The sequence below is a fragment of the Rattus norvegicus genome, chromosome 5 (genome assembly GCF_036323735.1).
Source record: "Rattus norvegicus strain BN/NHsdMcwi chromosome 5, GRCr8, whole genome shotgun sequence".
Taxonomy (NCBI): Eukaryota; Metazoa; Chordata; class Mammalia; order Rodentia; family Muridae; genus Rattus; species Rattus norvegicus.
Genome location: NC_086023.1, coordinates 168,344,448 through 168,358,544, shown reverse-complemented (window position 1 = coordinate 168,358,544; position 14,097 = coordinate 168,344,448). Strand labels below are relative to the sequence as shown.

The window sequence follows — 14,097 nt, the reverse complement described above, 5'->3', positions numbered from 1 at the left end:
ATGATAACGGAGGGGAGACCCTGATCTTCCTGAGCTCCCAGCCCTGGTCAGGACGGGCCTTGGCTGCCTCCCATCCCAACCCCAGGTTTGCCTCTGTTACACCCACTCCTCACTTCTGGCTCTGCACCCCAGGACCACCCGGAGAGGCAAACCCAGTTTTCAGGATGTAATCTGCTTGCGGAACTGGCTCATAGGGTTGTGGGGCATCAAGTAGAGACTTGGGCCCATTGTTCTCAGGGCCCGGGCGGCTGTCCAGTCCTGACATCCCACCATCATGCCAAAACCAGCAGGCCTGGGCTTTGGGGGGACCCTTTCTCCTGAGTGGCAGTTGCCCCAACTGTCTCCTAGCTACTCCCCCTTCTGCACCCACCCTGACCTCCCTGAAAACACTCAAGAAAGGAAGATGCAGCTGGACCCCAAATATCATCTGGAGGTAGACTCTCCTCCCAGGAGACCTGAGTCTGTCATCAAACCTCTCCACACTGGACCAGGCCCGCCCATCACAGAGAGCAACTCGCTCAAAGCTCCCTGGCCAGACGTTAACCTCTCCATGAACCATCTCTTCCCCCCCATAGCAGTGTCCCTTCCCCCACAGCAGCATGTGGATGTGTTTGAACAAACGCCTGGGCACTGCGGTCCAACTACAGGAAACAGCCATCTCTTCCTCAAGCCCTTACCTGAAGTGCCTCCGGGCAAGCGTCCAGTGTGGGTTTCACTGAATGCAGCTGTCCTATGGACCCCTCATCATGGGGATCCCTCTGAACTGGGATCTCCTCCAGAGGCAAATACATGACAAAGAGCAGAGCTGGGATGCTCGCTGACATGTGAGGAGGGAGGAAGGCCAGACTCAGGCTCAGCTGGGGCTGGTGATCTCATGGGGCTGTGGCACTTGCAAGCTAAAGCTGCCTCATTGTTGGTCAGAGGCATCAAGGTGACAGAGACCTGTCTGAAGGGCCTGGTGCGTCTGGGGCAGCAGCAACACCACCCTTGACTTCATACACAGCCTGCTCAGTGTTGATGAAGCAACCGAAACTCAGAGACACTGGCCTCCCAGGGACCACCCGAGCCAACAGCCTGGGCATCCTCACGTGTAGGCACAGCTGAACTCCTGCCTTCCCACTCACATGCCCAGCATCGACACAGATATAAGACCTGCAACTTCAGAATTTGCACTGTCCCCAGCCATCTCATGACTGCCCTCAATCTGGAGTCTCTGTGACCCCAGGGGAAGGGGCTATGCCCCTCCATCTGTCTGCATTCCTGCCTGAGGGGTGGGGTGTCACGGGGGCTGGAGGCCGCTTTGTCACAGGGCCCAGGTTTCCCCCTGGCCCACAGCCCTATAGCCCAGTTCTCCCCTCTGCTTCTGCACAGTGTGTTCCAGGCTTGACTCCTTGCCCAAGGACTTAACCATGCCCACGGCAGGGCTCTGGCTGATGCTCTCCACACCAAGAGAAGATGATGATCTTGGCCACCTTCCCTGGAGAATGGGGGAAACAAGACAGGATTATCTAGCCATAGATGCGAGTGCTGCCCTAATCTAGACTCAAGTCCTTCTCTACCCCCTGAGCTGAGGGCAGTCCCCTATAGGCCCTGGCATAGTGGAAATCAGAGAGGGATGGACACATTGTGGAAGGAAAGGGGTACCATGACCTCCCAAGGCCATGTAGGTGGCTCAGAAGGAGACAGTCCAAGACAGGAAACTTTACAAACATTGACCCTCTTAAGACAGCTCAAGCCTGTGGTCAGACTGGAAACCATGCAGCCTCAGACTCGTCGTGGGCACGCCAAGGGCTGTACTGGGCTGGTCGGGCTTCGGGGAAATGGCAGGTGGCTTCTCGGGACTCTAAGAGCCTCTTTGGTGGAGACAACTTACAAGCGTCTACAGAGTGGACACTGTGGCCTGTTGGCCAGAAAACACAGTGCGCTGTGAAGGTGAAATGGACATCAGCTGGGCCTAAGGAGAGGGGAGTGGGCCCTGGCAGACATTGGCTTCCTTCTCTCCCAGCAAGAGAGCCACAGCTCCCGCCTCAGGTGCAGCATCGCAGCCGGAGGGCAGAAGGTCCCCCCACCTCAGGCAGGACTGGGAGCTGCAGGCCCCACACCCCCTCACTCCAGCAGGAGGAGCCCCAGAAAACATCAGAAGAGACTCAACAGCCGAAGTGAGGTGCTTCATTCAATAACTTAAAAAATATATATACAAGGGAATTCCAGTATAAAATACATAGCAAATGAAAATATATTGTGTTCATTTTTTAAAAATCTAGAAAGAAAAACATAATTTTGTCATTGGAAATGATTTATAAAACAGTTTGTTCTAGACGGTGACAGCCTGAGAGTCATGGGGTGTGACACAACCTTGTGAGTGCCATAGGCAGAGTGAGCCACTGCCGTGACCCCGGAGGTCACATTCGCTCATGGGATTATGCTACACCATGGCGAGGGTAGCCTTTGTCTCCCTGCACTCAGTCAGCTCCATGGGCTACGCAGACCAGTCCTGGAGTCACAGTGATGTCTGCAGGGAGGGGCACTCTGGAAGGGGCGCTGGCCTCACAGCCATCCCCTCACTGGTAGAGGACCTTCACACAGAATGTCTCTTCATTCTTGTCGTCCTGGTCATTGATGTAGATCAGGATCTCCTCCTGCCCGGCGCTGCCACTCGGCAAGAACCGCAGCCCGATGGTGTAGGTCTCCCCTCCGGCCACCTGAGAGAGAACAGGAGTTTCTGCATTTCCTCGGCTTCCGCAATTCTGCAGAAGCTTCGAGAACTGAGGCAGGCAGGTCAGGTGGGTGAGACACTCCACCTAGGGCACCAGGGACTGAGGGAGGCTGCGAGGGCCAGGCAGGCATGTGCAGGCCCAAGGCTGCTGCTGCTCGATGCGCTCACTCAGGGCTGCATAGAGAGCCGGTGGTGTCCCCTTTCCCAGGCACCACTCTGCAAAGGAATGTGGGGGTCCCTCAACCCACTAACAGACAGCCTCACGCTCCCGCTACCCACTTACACCCTCATGGTTGAGTCATGTTCCCTCAGGAAACCTGCCTGCCTATGGTGACACTGGAGGTCAGGGTCTTCCAGTGGAGGACAGAAGGGCCAGGAGGTGTCACTGGCCACCGGAAGCACTTCCCAGGGGGTCTAAGTGACCCCAACTTTCCAAAGCCTGCCAGCTGGGAGCCTGAGTACTATTCCCCTGCCACACCCATAGGTCACGCCCACTAGCCACACCCACAGGCCCTGGAGGCAGCACCTGGAAGGAGTCCTCCTTGAAATGCAGCAGGTCTGGCCGGTCACTGTGCAGACGGTAGGTCCTCCGAGAAGGGTAGGGGTTGGTGTAGGTGATCCGCTTGTTGGCACCCTTCCCTTCGCCTGCTGCCATGGTGATCTCGAAGGCCTGGGGAGGGGTGGAACAGAGACACAGTGGCCACTGGTTGGACCTGAGTACTTCCCTGGCGCTGCAGCTGCTCCTCCTGGCCCCAGATCCTGGGATATCCACGGAGATAAGACAGACCAGCCTTCCAGAGCCATCCCACTCAGCCTCACAGAGCACTGGACCTGGGTAGCTGGTAATGCTAACCCTCGAGGCACAACAGAGGTTCTGTGATGCCTTTGCCCCCAACCTGGCCCCAGTGCCTACAGACCTTGGAAATGAGGGGCTGGCGGCAGGACAGGCACACGAGCCACGACGCGACCAGCTGGTGGTAGTCGACGTCCACCAGGTTGAGATGGATGAAGCGGCTGCCCGCCCTCCTTGGCCTCACGCCCACATGCAGGTCCTGCACCCCGTGAGGTGGTAACACAAAGACACCAGCGGGGTCTGTCTTCAAGGACAAGGGAGGGGTCAGGACATGGCCTGCACCTGTGGTGATGCAGTTCCTGACAGCCACCTTTGACTAAACCCAAAAGCCTTTAGGGTGTGTCCTGGTCCCTCATCCTCAACACCACACCCATCGAGAGGCAGTTTTCAGAACAGGTAGCTCAGTGGGGAGGAGCTGTGCCTTGGCCCACTCTTCCCCTGCCTCTGCACGCCAGGTAAGGAGTGGCAAAGGGTCCCCACGACCCCACCTCCAAGAAGGGCCTTACCTTCAGCTCCTGAGGGTGGGAGGTGAAAGCTCTCACTTTCCTAACGGTCTGCGTCCCCCGTAGGACGAGGGACAGACGGGTCATCTGCCCTGCGACACAGGAGACATCCACGCGCTGCAGGGAGTGGAGGCAGACCTGCCATGTCTGCACGGGCACCGCCAGCCAGCGATCCCTGCAAATGACAGGGGGCCAGCCACGCATCTTTAGCAGACAGACATCAACGGGGAAACAGTCTCACCAGGGAGGACTGCGGGAGGGCTAGGAGCCAAGTAGCCATGGGCAGAGCTGCAGAGAGCAGAGGGAATGGATGGGAGCTGTGGTACAGGCTGGGGGCTGGCCGCCCTGTGCTAACCTGGGGCTATTCTCTGGCCCACAGGCTTGACATCAAATGTCAGCCATGAGGTTCCATGGTAAAATGCCATGAAATGGGACAGGGTGGCACGTGTTCACTGGCTGCTACAAGGAGCCACATAGAATCATTTATGGGGGATCCATGGTGCACAGCTCCTCACCCCTGAATACAGCAGGCATCCTAGGCTGCCCCAGTTCTAAAGAACCCGCGGTGGGCTCCAACTGGAACTGCTTAGATGGGTGAGAGGCGTGGCTTGACCAGCTTCAGCCACGGACAATGGGGCTGAGCCCCAGCTGCTCTCAGGGTTCAGGGAAAATCCACTTGGGCTGGCTCTGGGCCAGAAAGCTGCACTGTCCCTTTCTTGGAGGGCATTCACTGTGGCCATCTCTTTGGGCTACTGTGCTATTCTGGGATAGAACATGCAATCAGTAAGGCCCCTGGTCAGCCTCTGAGCCGGGCCTGAGTCAGCACTTTCCTCACAGAGCTTCAGGACACTGGGAGAGTCAGGTCAGGTCCCTTGACACCCAGCCTGGACTGCCCATTTCTCTGGCCACTTCCCCTGGTCCCAGGGTTTGTGCTTACGCATAGATGACGACAAAGAAGTCTTTGATCTCCGGGCTTGGACCGCTGGCCACCTTAAGGAACACGTCCCTCGGCTCACCAAGGCCCTGGCGAGGACAGCAGGAGGCACCCGTTGGTTCCCACCCACCACCGCTGGGTCCTCTGCTGGGTGAGGCAAGGCAGGTGTGCGCAGCCCCTCCCCACACACAATGTCTTAACCGTTTTCCTCCCTGCTTAAGAAGATCACAGCTTCTTGATCTTATATTGATTTCAATAATTACATCCCGCAGACTCTGTCTAACTTCCTAAGCAGTCATAATACAATTAGTGCCCTCAGCCTCTGCGCACCGGCAATTAGTAAGTGCCTCAATTACCAGGCTCAGCTCACTTCTCCTCGAGCCTCTTCTCAAAACTCAGGCTGAGAGACTCAAGGAACGTAGACCGCTCTGCTAGCAGAAAACACAGAAGCTCCTCCACGAAGCCCCCTCAGGATGTGAGGACAGCCCTCCCCCCTGCATATGGAACCCCAGCTTGAGCCTGAGGGGAGGATTCGGGGAAGGTGGGAGGGGCTCCCCTAAGGATCTGCTCAAGGTGGGGCTAAAATGCATGACATACCACGTTCTGGGCCTCGCAGATGACATTCGGGTCGCTGCATCGAACGTGGACTGGGGGGTCCTCGCCAGGCATCCCCACGGGAGCACCTGGAAGTGGAGAAAGGGATAACCCTGCCACTTACCCCAGAGTGCGCATGCACAATTAGTGACTGGGAATGCAGACGCTGCCACTGTGACCCAGCACACTCCCCTGCCTCTGGTCAGGCTGCCGATCAGAGGGTGTAGCCAAGGTCAAGCAAAGAATCAACACCAGCAGCCCCTCCCCCACACCAGCAGCCCCCCCCCACACACACACACACCCTCATGCCTGAAGGGGAGAGACCTGTGCCTTATCTCGGCAGAGAAAGCTGAAAGCGTCTCCTTCAAACCCGAAGTGCAGGTCAGAACTTAGAGGGTGCCCCCCACTTGCCACCACAGAGAGACAGATGCCTCCCCCAACTAGCTGAACCTGCCGGATGGCCACCATGGGGCCGTGTGGGGCTTGCCTGGAAGCGTGTGCCAGGGCGGCAGGCGGATGGCCTTCTTCAGGAAGGTGAGTTCTGGGTGGTAGAAACGGAAAACCTGGTCCACCACGTGGGGCTGGGGCTCCACGGTCAGGCAGAGCACAGCAATGAGCTGGCCGGTCTCCACCCGGAAAAGGACCTGTGGGGACAGGTGTACGGTGGCCTCGTGGGTCACTCTGGATGGCATGAGGATCTCAGTCACCAACAGAGTGAGAGGGAAAACACAGACACCGCCGGAAATGGCCCTGTGAGTGTGCGAGTGTGCAGCTGAGGGAACCAGCAGGCTGGACCCTGGGTAGCGCCCAGTTTGGGGCTCACTCCAGACAACGCCACCAGTCCCAGAGCTTATGCCAGGCACATCCCTGAAACGCCAGGGGACCAGCTGGCCACCCAGTGCCAAGAGCTACTCCAGTCTCATTTCCACGGGCTGGGATGTATGTGCGGGAACTCTGCAGAGGGGACTCACCCTTAACCTCTCCAGGTTGCGGGTACTATGTTTAGGGACAGAGCACTTTGGGCCCTTGGCAAAGGAGGCGCTGTCAAAACCAAAGGGGTCTGGGCATAGGAGCTTCCCTCTGTCCAAGTAGTTACCAAGCTCTCAGCTATACAGAACTGATGGATGGGTGGTGTAACGGGTGGCCTTTGTCATTATGGAAACACACAGCACAAACACGCAGAGACACAGGCATACAACACACACGTGACACACACAACACACTGAGAAGAAGCTTGTGAGCTGCAGAGGCAGCAGACCGGCCAGCTACTGGCAGCTGAAGAGGCGGAGGCCAGAGTCTGGCAGGACAGCCGGGCAAGCAGCAGCACAAGACAACACAAGATGGCTGCAAGACGGACAGCCTTGACACAGGCACCGGCCACTGCAGCAGGGTCACAGGCAGCAGCTGCTTCACGAACGGTGACAACTATGACGGTAGCCATAACAGGGAGAGGCGGCTGAGCAGTTCAGCGTGGTCACGGCAGGGACAAGAAGGAACAGTGGATGTGGGATGAGGGATGAGAAGGCTAGGCAGAGCCAGAGGCAAACTGTGGCTCCTGGCTGCTGGGAGAGTTCCAGAAACTACCAAGTCTCTGGGGCCCAGGTCTTGGGTACTCCAGTCCCAGGACTGGAATAATGGCTGCCATCCTGACATCCTTGGCTTACACGGAACTAGCACTTGAGCTAAATGTCCGGCTACCAGAGACCTGGTGAGAGCTGTAGGCACAGGGGGTATTGCTGCCTGTTCCTGCTCCTGCTGCTGCCGCCGCCCTAACAGACAGCAAAGGGGAGACTGCAGAAATGAGTATCTGGAGAGGGTCTTCTTGTCTGAGCAGAAGGACCCCAGGCAGGGGATCAGCGACGGTACTAACTCAGAGAGTATCTGCAACACAGGACGGTGCGTGCACTCCTCCACACAGGCGAAGCCGAGGCTCTACCAGCAAATCAGATGCATGTTCTCACAGCCTGGCGGGAACAGTGCAAGGGCTGCACCATAGTGAGACTCATGAACAGGGCAGCCTTCGGGCTACTCAGTCCAGGCTGCCCTGAAGCAAGGTCTTTGGGAGGAGGGAGGGAGACCAAAGTTCCGCAAAAGGCATTTACTGCAAGAGGGGGTAGCAAGATCTCTGATCTTCCGAAGTGCATCCTCTCGGTAGGCTGCTGAAGGAAAGTAACTAAAGGCTTGTTTCTAGGAAGAGCCCCTCATCCTTCCTTCCTATCTATCCGTCTGTCCATGACCCATCCAGTCATCTATCCATCCATCCATGTATCACACGTGCACACAGACACATGCACACACACAGGTACACCACCCGTTCAGAACGCTGCCCAGTGGCCACGTGCTATGACAGCCCTGTTTAAGGGGTGGTAGCCAGCAGCCACTAGGACCGCCAGCTTCCTGTGCACAGAGCCAAGGCTACATAGAAGATGCCAGAGTAATCCATCCATGCTGGACCCTGTCATGGGCTGAGCCACTGCCTGGGCATGGTTGAGGCCTCCTGGTCCCTGCTACATCTTATCCCAGTCTAATTCCACCCAGGAGGGAGAGAGGATGTGGAGTGAGGACCACAGGTCTAGCAGCAAACACCGTATGCTTGGCTTAGAGTACTCAGAGGCCTGACTTGCACTGACACTGAAAGTGAGGAGATCTTGAGCCACCCTACCTTGGCGTGTTTGGTAGGCATGGCACTGCACTTCCAATGGGGTCCAGACTCTGCATCCTTCTCTGAGATCACCTCCGCAGGGGCCTGTGAGACACAGAGAAGCACAAGGGAAGGTCAAGGCGAATGGGTTGACAATCAGGACTTGGGCCAGCTCGGGCCACGAGTTCCAGAGCATCCCTGTTGTGGTCTCATGGGGCTCTCGCTGCGGCCAAGCCTACAGCCTCGCCCACCAGACCCACCCAGTCGCTGCCCTGTGGCCTGTTCACAGAGCCAGCTGCAACTGTGACCCTGTGGGACCAACTGTTGCAGAGGTCAGAGCTTCAATGTGTGCCTCCCTCTCACGCTCATACGCGATTGGTATTCGCCTTCCCAACACCTCTGCTGCTCTGTGCAGAGGAGCACATGCTGCAGGGGAAGGGGCCGACTGTGGGGATGGCGGCAGGTGCGGCCTCCCCCGACACCCACCAGGAGAGAGAAGGATCCGGGCTGCTGCACACAGGCCTGGTGGGGAGAGCACGCTGAGCGGAGCAGGCACCAGCCAGGGCTGGCACAGACACAGGGAACAGAGATCTGCAAATGCAGAGCTGCTCTTCAAGACCCTTTGCCACCTGGACAGCGCTGAACTGCACTTCCCTGTGTGTCTGGGTGTCGCATCACACCTGTGTTGCATCGCACCTGTCTCACATCACACCTGTCTCACATCACACCTGTCTCGCATCACACCTGTCTCGCATCACACCTGTGTCGGAGCAGGTGGGCCCACAGAGAAGTTCTGGAACTTGAAGGGGATGTGGGCAGTCTCCCGGGGCCGCAGGTAGAGCTGGGGTGCCAGGCTCCCACGCAGGTGGAACATGTCCTCCTCCAGGGGTGTGAGCAGGCCAGTGGCCTCCTTGAAGTACCTCCACTCCTGGCTGTCCAGGATGATGCTAGGGGACAGGGACAATGTGAGGACTGTGTTATGTAAAGGAGATGCCCCCACCGTCCAGAGACCCTCAGATGAGGGGACAGAGGCCAACCAGCCTGGCCTCCATGCCAGAAGCACATCAGCCCAGAGTACACACACACACACACAGCTGGCTGAGTCTCTCTCTCTCTCTCTCACACACACACACACACACACACACACACAGGGGGGGGGATGGCTAGGTCACACACAGCTGGCTGAGTCTCTCTCTCTCTCTCTCACACACACACACACACACACACACACACACACACACACACACACAGAGCTAGCTGGGTCACACACAAACACACAGCTGGTCAGATGGCAGCCCTTACCTGAGCTCAGGGCTGTCAATCTCGATGGCCACCGTGTGCTGAGTGTTGTGTGGGTTTTTAAGTGCAAACTCGAAGAACTCAGCCGTGCCCAGCGTGGCATACAGTGTGTGGTGTGTGGTGATGGCCTGGCTCAACACGCTGGCAATGTTCTCAGCCTTGGTCCGTTCCCGGTAGGCGTCGATGACCTGCAGGTCCCGTGAGTGCTGTGCACGGACACTGTGTCGGGCCTGTCGAACACGAGGGGCCACATCTGAGTCCTCCCTGAGTCTTTGCTTTTCTGGCTCCCATTCTCCTGAGGTACCTGATTCCTTCCCCTTCTTCCGACAAGTGGTTTGGAAGGACTGTCTGTCTCCCATGCTCAGGGATCTCAATGTTCATCCCGACAGAACGGAGCACCACATCCCAGCTTGCTGGGAGAGCCCACATGCTCCTAAGAGACCCCTTTAACCATCAGGGAAGGACACCAGGTATAGCAGAGGAGACATGTGAACAGCGACATCAAATAAAAAAGAACCACATTGCCCAGCAGGTGCCCGGCACGCTTGGTGCAGAGAGCCTGTCTGGGACCAGAGTCCACAAGAGCCGAGGTGTAAGGCGGGGGGGGGGGGGGGGCAGCTCAGTCTCCCACTGACCTCGGGCTGGGTCCACATCTAACAACCAGCCTCAGTGGGGCTTATCTGCCTCCCGCCTCGCACCCTCCTGCCTCATGCTCTCCTGCCTGGCATCCTCCTGCCTCGCACCCTCCTGCCTCCCGCCTCGCGCCCTAGCAGTACAGCGTGCTACAACACGGATGTGTTCTCCAGCTTGCCCTGTAACATGGAGGCAGTCTGCAGGAGTTGCTGACCCCGTGCTGGGGGTTCCCTGGGGACAGGTGCACCCCGAGTCCTTCGGATCCAAGCTAAGGAGGAGGCTGAGAAGGCAGAGGGCTGGCTGGTGCCTAAAAGAACTTTGGACTTAGACTCATTTGAAGTAATGACACAGAAGCTCGGCCCCCGAGTGTGGGATGCCTTTTAGCAAAAGCTCTCCTAAGAATTGCAACCAGGAATTTTCCCCGTTGGCCCGCAAGTCCACGTCTCTCCTCTCCTGCAAACAGGGTGTAAGGGGGAGGTGAGAGAACCTTGGAGAAAGATGGCGGGTCTGAGGAAGCCCCTCCCTCACCAGCACGCTGATCCTGCGACTGTCAGAGTCCCCTCCGGCCTCCTGCAGGCGCACCAGCCGCATCCTTTCCAGCTTGCGCCTGTGCACAGCGTCTGCCTCCTGGCCCACAGCCTGGGGCCCCTGGCCAGCTCGAGTGTGGGTCAGCAGCATGGCGGCCAGCTCACTGTCCACATCAGCCAGCTTCTGGGCTTGAACCACACGCTTTCCTGTGGGAAGGACAGAGGGGGAGTCCGAGGTGAGTGTGCAGAGTTCCAGCAAGGCACTGGCTGGTCCCGCAGTGGATCTGCTGTGTCGTTCTATGATAAGAAGCAGTCTCGGGGCCTGGTCCCTCACAACAGCCCCCCTTTCATAGCCCTTCACACATAAGACCTCTGGCCCTAGTCTTTAGTTAACACCAGTTGATGGTTCTCTGAGAGAAGAGCCAGATGCTTGGGTTTACACTTGCAAGATCACAACCTCTCTTGAACTGTGGCCTCCTTGGGTACGCAGGGCTGGGGTGGGGGTCACTGCTGCAGAGGCCTGCCTGCCTGCCTGCCCTTCCGGTGTATCTGCACTGTCTCCTCAGTCCTGCCTGTGAGTGAAAGCACACTCCCCAGATTCATATCAGAAGCAGGGTTCACAGAGGCACCCCGGTTCCAGCACTGTTCTCAGCTGCCCTTGGCTGCCTATGCCCTGGCAACCTCCTGTGGGCAAAGGATCGAGTCTTGGACTCGTGATGAGCAGGAGCTGAACTGGCCACAGACGGCAGACGGCGGGGCAAACACGGCCTGTGTCCCCTTCCCATGAGGAGCTGGGGCGGTTGGTGCCGGTGGAACGGTACTTGGTGATAAGACCGTGTCGCTGGCCGACACAGTAAGAATCCAAGCCGGGCAGGTGGAAGAAGGGTGCTTCCTTGAGACCTGGGTTCTCCCCCACCTTCCAGGTAACAGCTCCGTCAAAACCGTCAGAAACCAAGACTATCGGAGCTTCCCTGGGCCTGTCACCACACGGAGCCGGCCTCCCGCTACAGTGCTCGGCATGGCACACAGCATGGTAGTCTGTTTCCAGGCTTCTCTCCACCATTCTATTTCAAATCCATTCAACTGCTTTCCCCTCCCCCCCCATGCTACAAGTTGGCTTAGGCGTTTTAAGTGACGGCCTGAACACACACTTTGTCAGAGCGCAGGTGTGCGGAGGGACGCTCAGTCTGAGCGGTCTGCTGCTGCGGCCCAGGAGAAACACAGGTGGGGGTGGGAGGAAGGGGTGGCAGCCAAACCACGAGGCAGCTGGTTCACCCCCAACAGATGTGTTCCCTGCTTCCAAAGCAGCCAGAAATGAGGTTCTGGAGGGGTCTGTGGGGCCACACTTCCTGGGACACAAGAAGGCTCTGGGAGACCTCTCTGTTTGGGCTGCCCATCACAGAGACCACACAGCCCCTGACTGCAGGGCTCTCCTTCTCTCAGTGGGCTTCACCTGTGGCCATTTCCTGTGCTGGTCAGAGGGACTGAGAGAGAACGCCCCCCCCAAGTGACCCCAAGTAGGGAACCGAGATCCAACCTCGCACCTCAGCCTCATCACATAAACCTCCTTGGCCTTCACTGAGGATTACAGCAAGAAGCTAGCCTAGGGCAGACTGGAAACAGACGGTTCATGGGTCCCTCTTAGCCCCTGACAAGCCCACAGCCTCTTTTTGTGGGAGAAAGTACAGTTCTGGCTGTAGTATCAGGTGGGTAAGATCCTCGGGGGACTGTGACATGGAGTCTAGAGGATTCGTCCCGCTCCGAGCCGGGGTTCTGACATCCTCTTCTCAAGACACGGGCCACGGGGCTGGAGAGATGGCTCCGTGGTTAAGAGCACTGGCTGCTCTTCCAGAGGTCCTGAGTTCAATTCCCAGCAACCACACGGGGGCTCACAATCATCTGTAATGGGATTCAGTGCCCTCTTCTGGTGTGTCTGAGGACAGCTACAGTGTACTCACGTACATAAATATATATATATATAAATTAATTTAAAAAAAAGAAATGGATGCATCAAAATCCTTTTAAAAAAAATCACGGGCCACGGCCCCAGGAACACCCACGTAAGCAAGCTCTGGGGGGGTCACAGCTGCAACATCTGAGGGAAGAGCGAATCAAAGAACATGCCTGCCTTTCCCTTCAAGTCACGGAAGCTCCAACCTTCCGGCCCATGGGCCTTCACAGTTAAGGGAGCAGAAAGACCCCGGGGACCCGCCTGGACAATAGTCTCCTCAAACTTCTGTCTTTCCTTCCCATCTGGACTCAAGTCTCCTATTCCCTAGCCCCAAAAATGGTTGGGAGGCAGTGAGGAGTTTCCAATTTGCCTCTAAGAATCAGCGACAGGGCTGCAGAGTTGGCTCGGTGGAGAAGACATTCACTGTACAGATTCGAGGCCCTGTGCGTGCAGGTAGGAAGGCAGGCATGGCAGCCTATGCCTGTGATCCCAGAACAGGAGGTGGAGGGGAGAGGGTCCCAGGAGCTCACTGTTCACTGGCTAGGTGGGCTAGCCGGCTGGTGGGCTCTAGGCTCAGTGAGACCCTGCCTCAAAAACTAGGGTGGAAAGCTAAAGACACTCAATGCTGACCTCTAGACAACACACACACACACACACACACACACACACACACGCATGCACGCATACATATGCATGCATGCACACACACACTTCTACCTCATTGGACCCTTACCCACTCAGTGCCACCTCACTGAACTGCCACCCAGCACGGGGCCAGAGTCCCAACTCACGCTTGGGGCCTCCTGGTATGAGGAGGCTTCCCCCAGAGAAGAAGCTGGCTCCATTATTTGAGATGACCCGGGACCTGGATGGTGGCAGCGCGTTGGAACCTCTTGCTCTCGGTTCACACTCGTGACCTAATGGAAAAGCACCCTCGTAAGACAGGGCCCGACGTGGGGACCGGCATCAGCTCTCCTGTATGGAGCTCAGTCTGCAGATGCCTCTATGCTCTCAGACACACTAGCGTGCCTGTGCCTGCTACTGCACACTGAATGCATCCTAAGAGGAACTGTGGGCAGATGGGCGGTCTTTGCAGTCTGGTCTTCTCCATGCTTGGATCCTCCTGTCTGGGAGGGGGCTCTGATCACACACAGTTCCTACTTCTGGTCTCCAGACAACTCTGAAGGAAGCCGCCATCTCTAAGCTCATTTTGGGAGAGCTGAGGCTGTATAGGGTAGGTCTCTCCACCTGCAGGCTTACCCGGAGGCAGAGGGGAATCCGTATGGAGAGACCTCTGCAGAGCAACAGTGGCCTCAGAACACATGGGTTCCCAGAAAAGACTTGGCCATGCTGCCCGGCCGAGGTGACACTGAGGCCACGCTCTCTGAGCTCAGACCCATAACTCCGCAGGGATTGCTCACTTGGGGTGAGGCAGAGTGCAGCTAA

At 57.4% G+C, this 14,097-nt stretch overlaps 1 protein-coding gene across 5 annotated transcripts in view; it reads right to left on the bottom strand.

Moving 5' to 3' along the window:
* Window positions 1-2,151: 2,151 nt before the first annotated feature.
* Window positions 2,152-14,097, bottom strand: part of Nphp4 (nephrocystin 4) — an 85,872-nt gene continuing 73,926 nt past the window's right edge. For 4 of the 5 annotated variants that reach the window (XM_006239465.5, XM_039110105.2, XM_017593435.3 and 1 more), the window contains 12 exons: window positions 13,443-13,568; window positions 10,702-10,907; window positions 9,544-9,770; window positions 9,002-9,188; window positions 8,263-8,346; window positions 6,088-6,244; window positions 5,604-5,689; window positions 5,010-5,095; window positions 4,076-4,247; window positions 3,634-3,813; window positions 3,243-3,386; window positions 2,154-2,702 (listed from right to left, as the gene is read on the bottom strand). In XM_006239465.5, the coding sequence (XP_006239527.1) occupies window positions 2,562-2,702; window positions 3,243-3,386; window positions 3,634-3,813; window positions 4,076-4,247; window positions 5,010-5,095; window positions 5,604-5,689; window positions 6,088-6,244; window positions 8,263-8,346; window positions 9,002-9,188; window positions 9,544-9,770; window positions 10,702-10,907; window positions 13,443-13,568 (1,796 nt within the window). In that variant the 3' untranslated portion in view covers window positions 2,154-2,561. Of the gene's footprint in view, window positions 2,703-3,242; window positions 3,387-3,633; window positions 3,814-4,075; window positions 4,248-5,009; window positions 5,096-5,603; window positions 5,690-6,087; window positions 6,245-8,262; window positions 8,347-9,001; window positions 9,189-9,543; window positions 9,771-10,701; window positions 10,908-13,442; window positions 13,569-14,097 lie in introns of all 5 variants that reach the window. The other variant, NM_001037650.2, reaches the window with a different exon arrangement.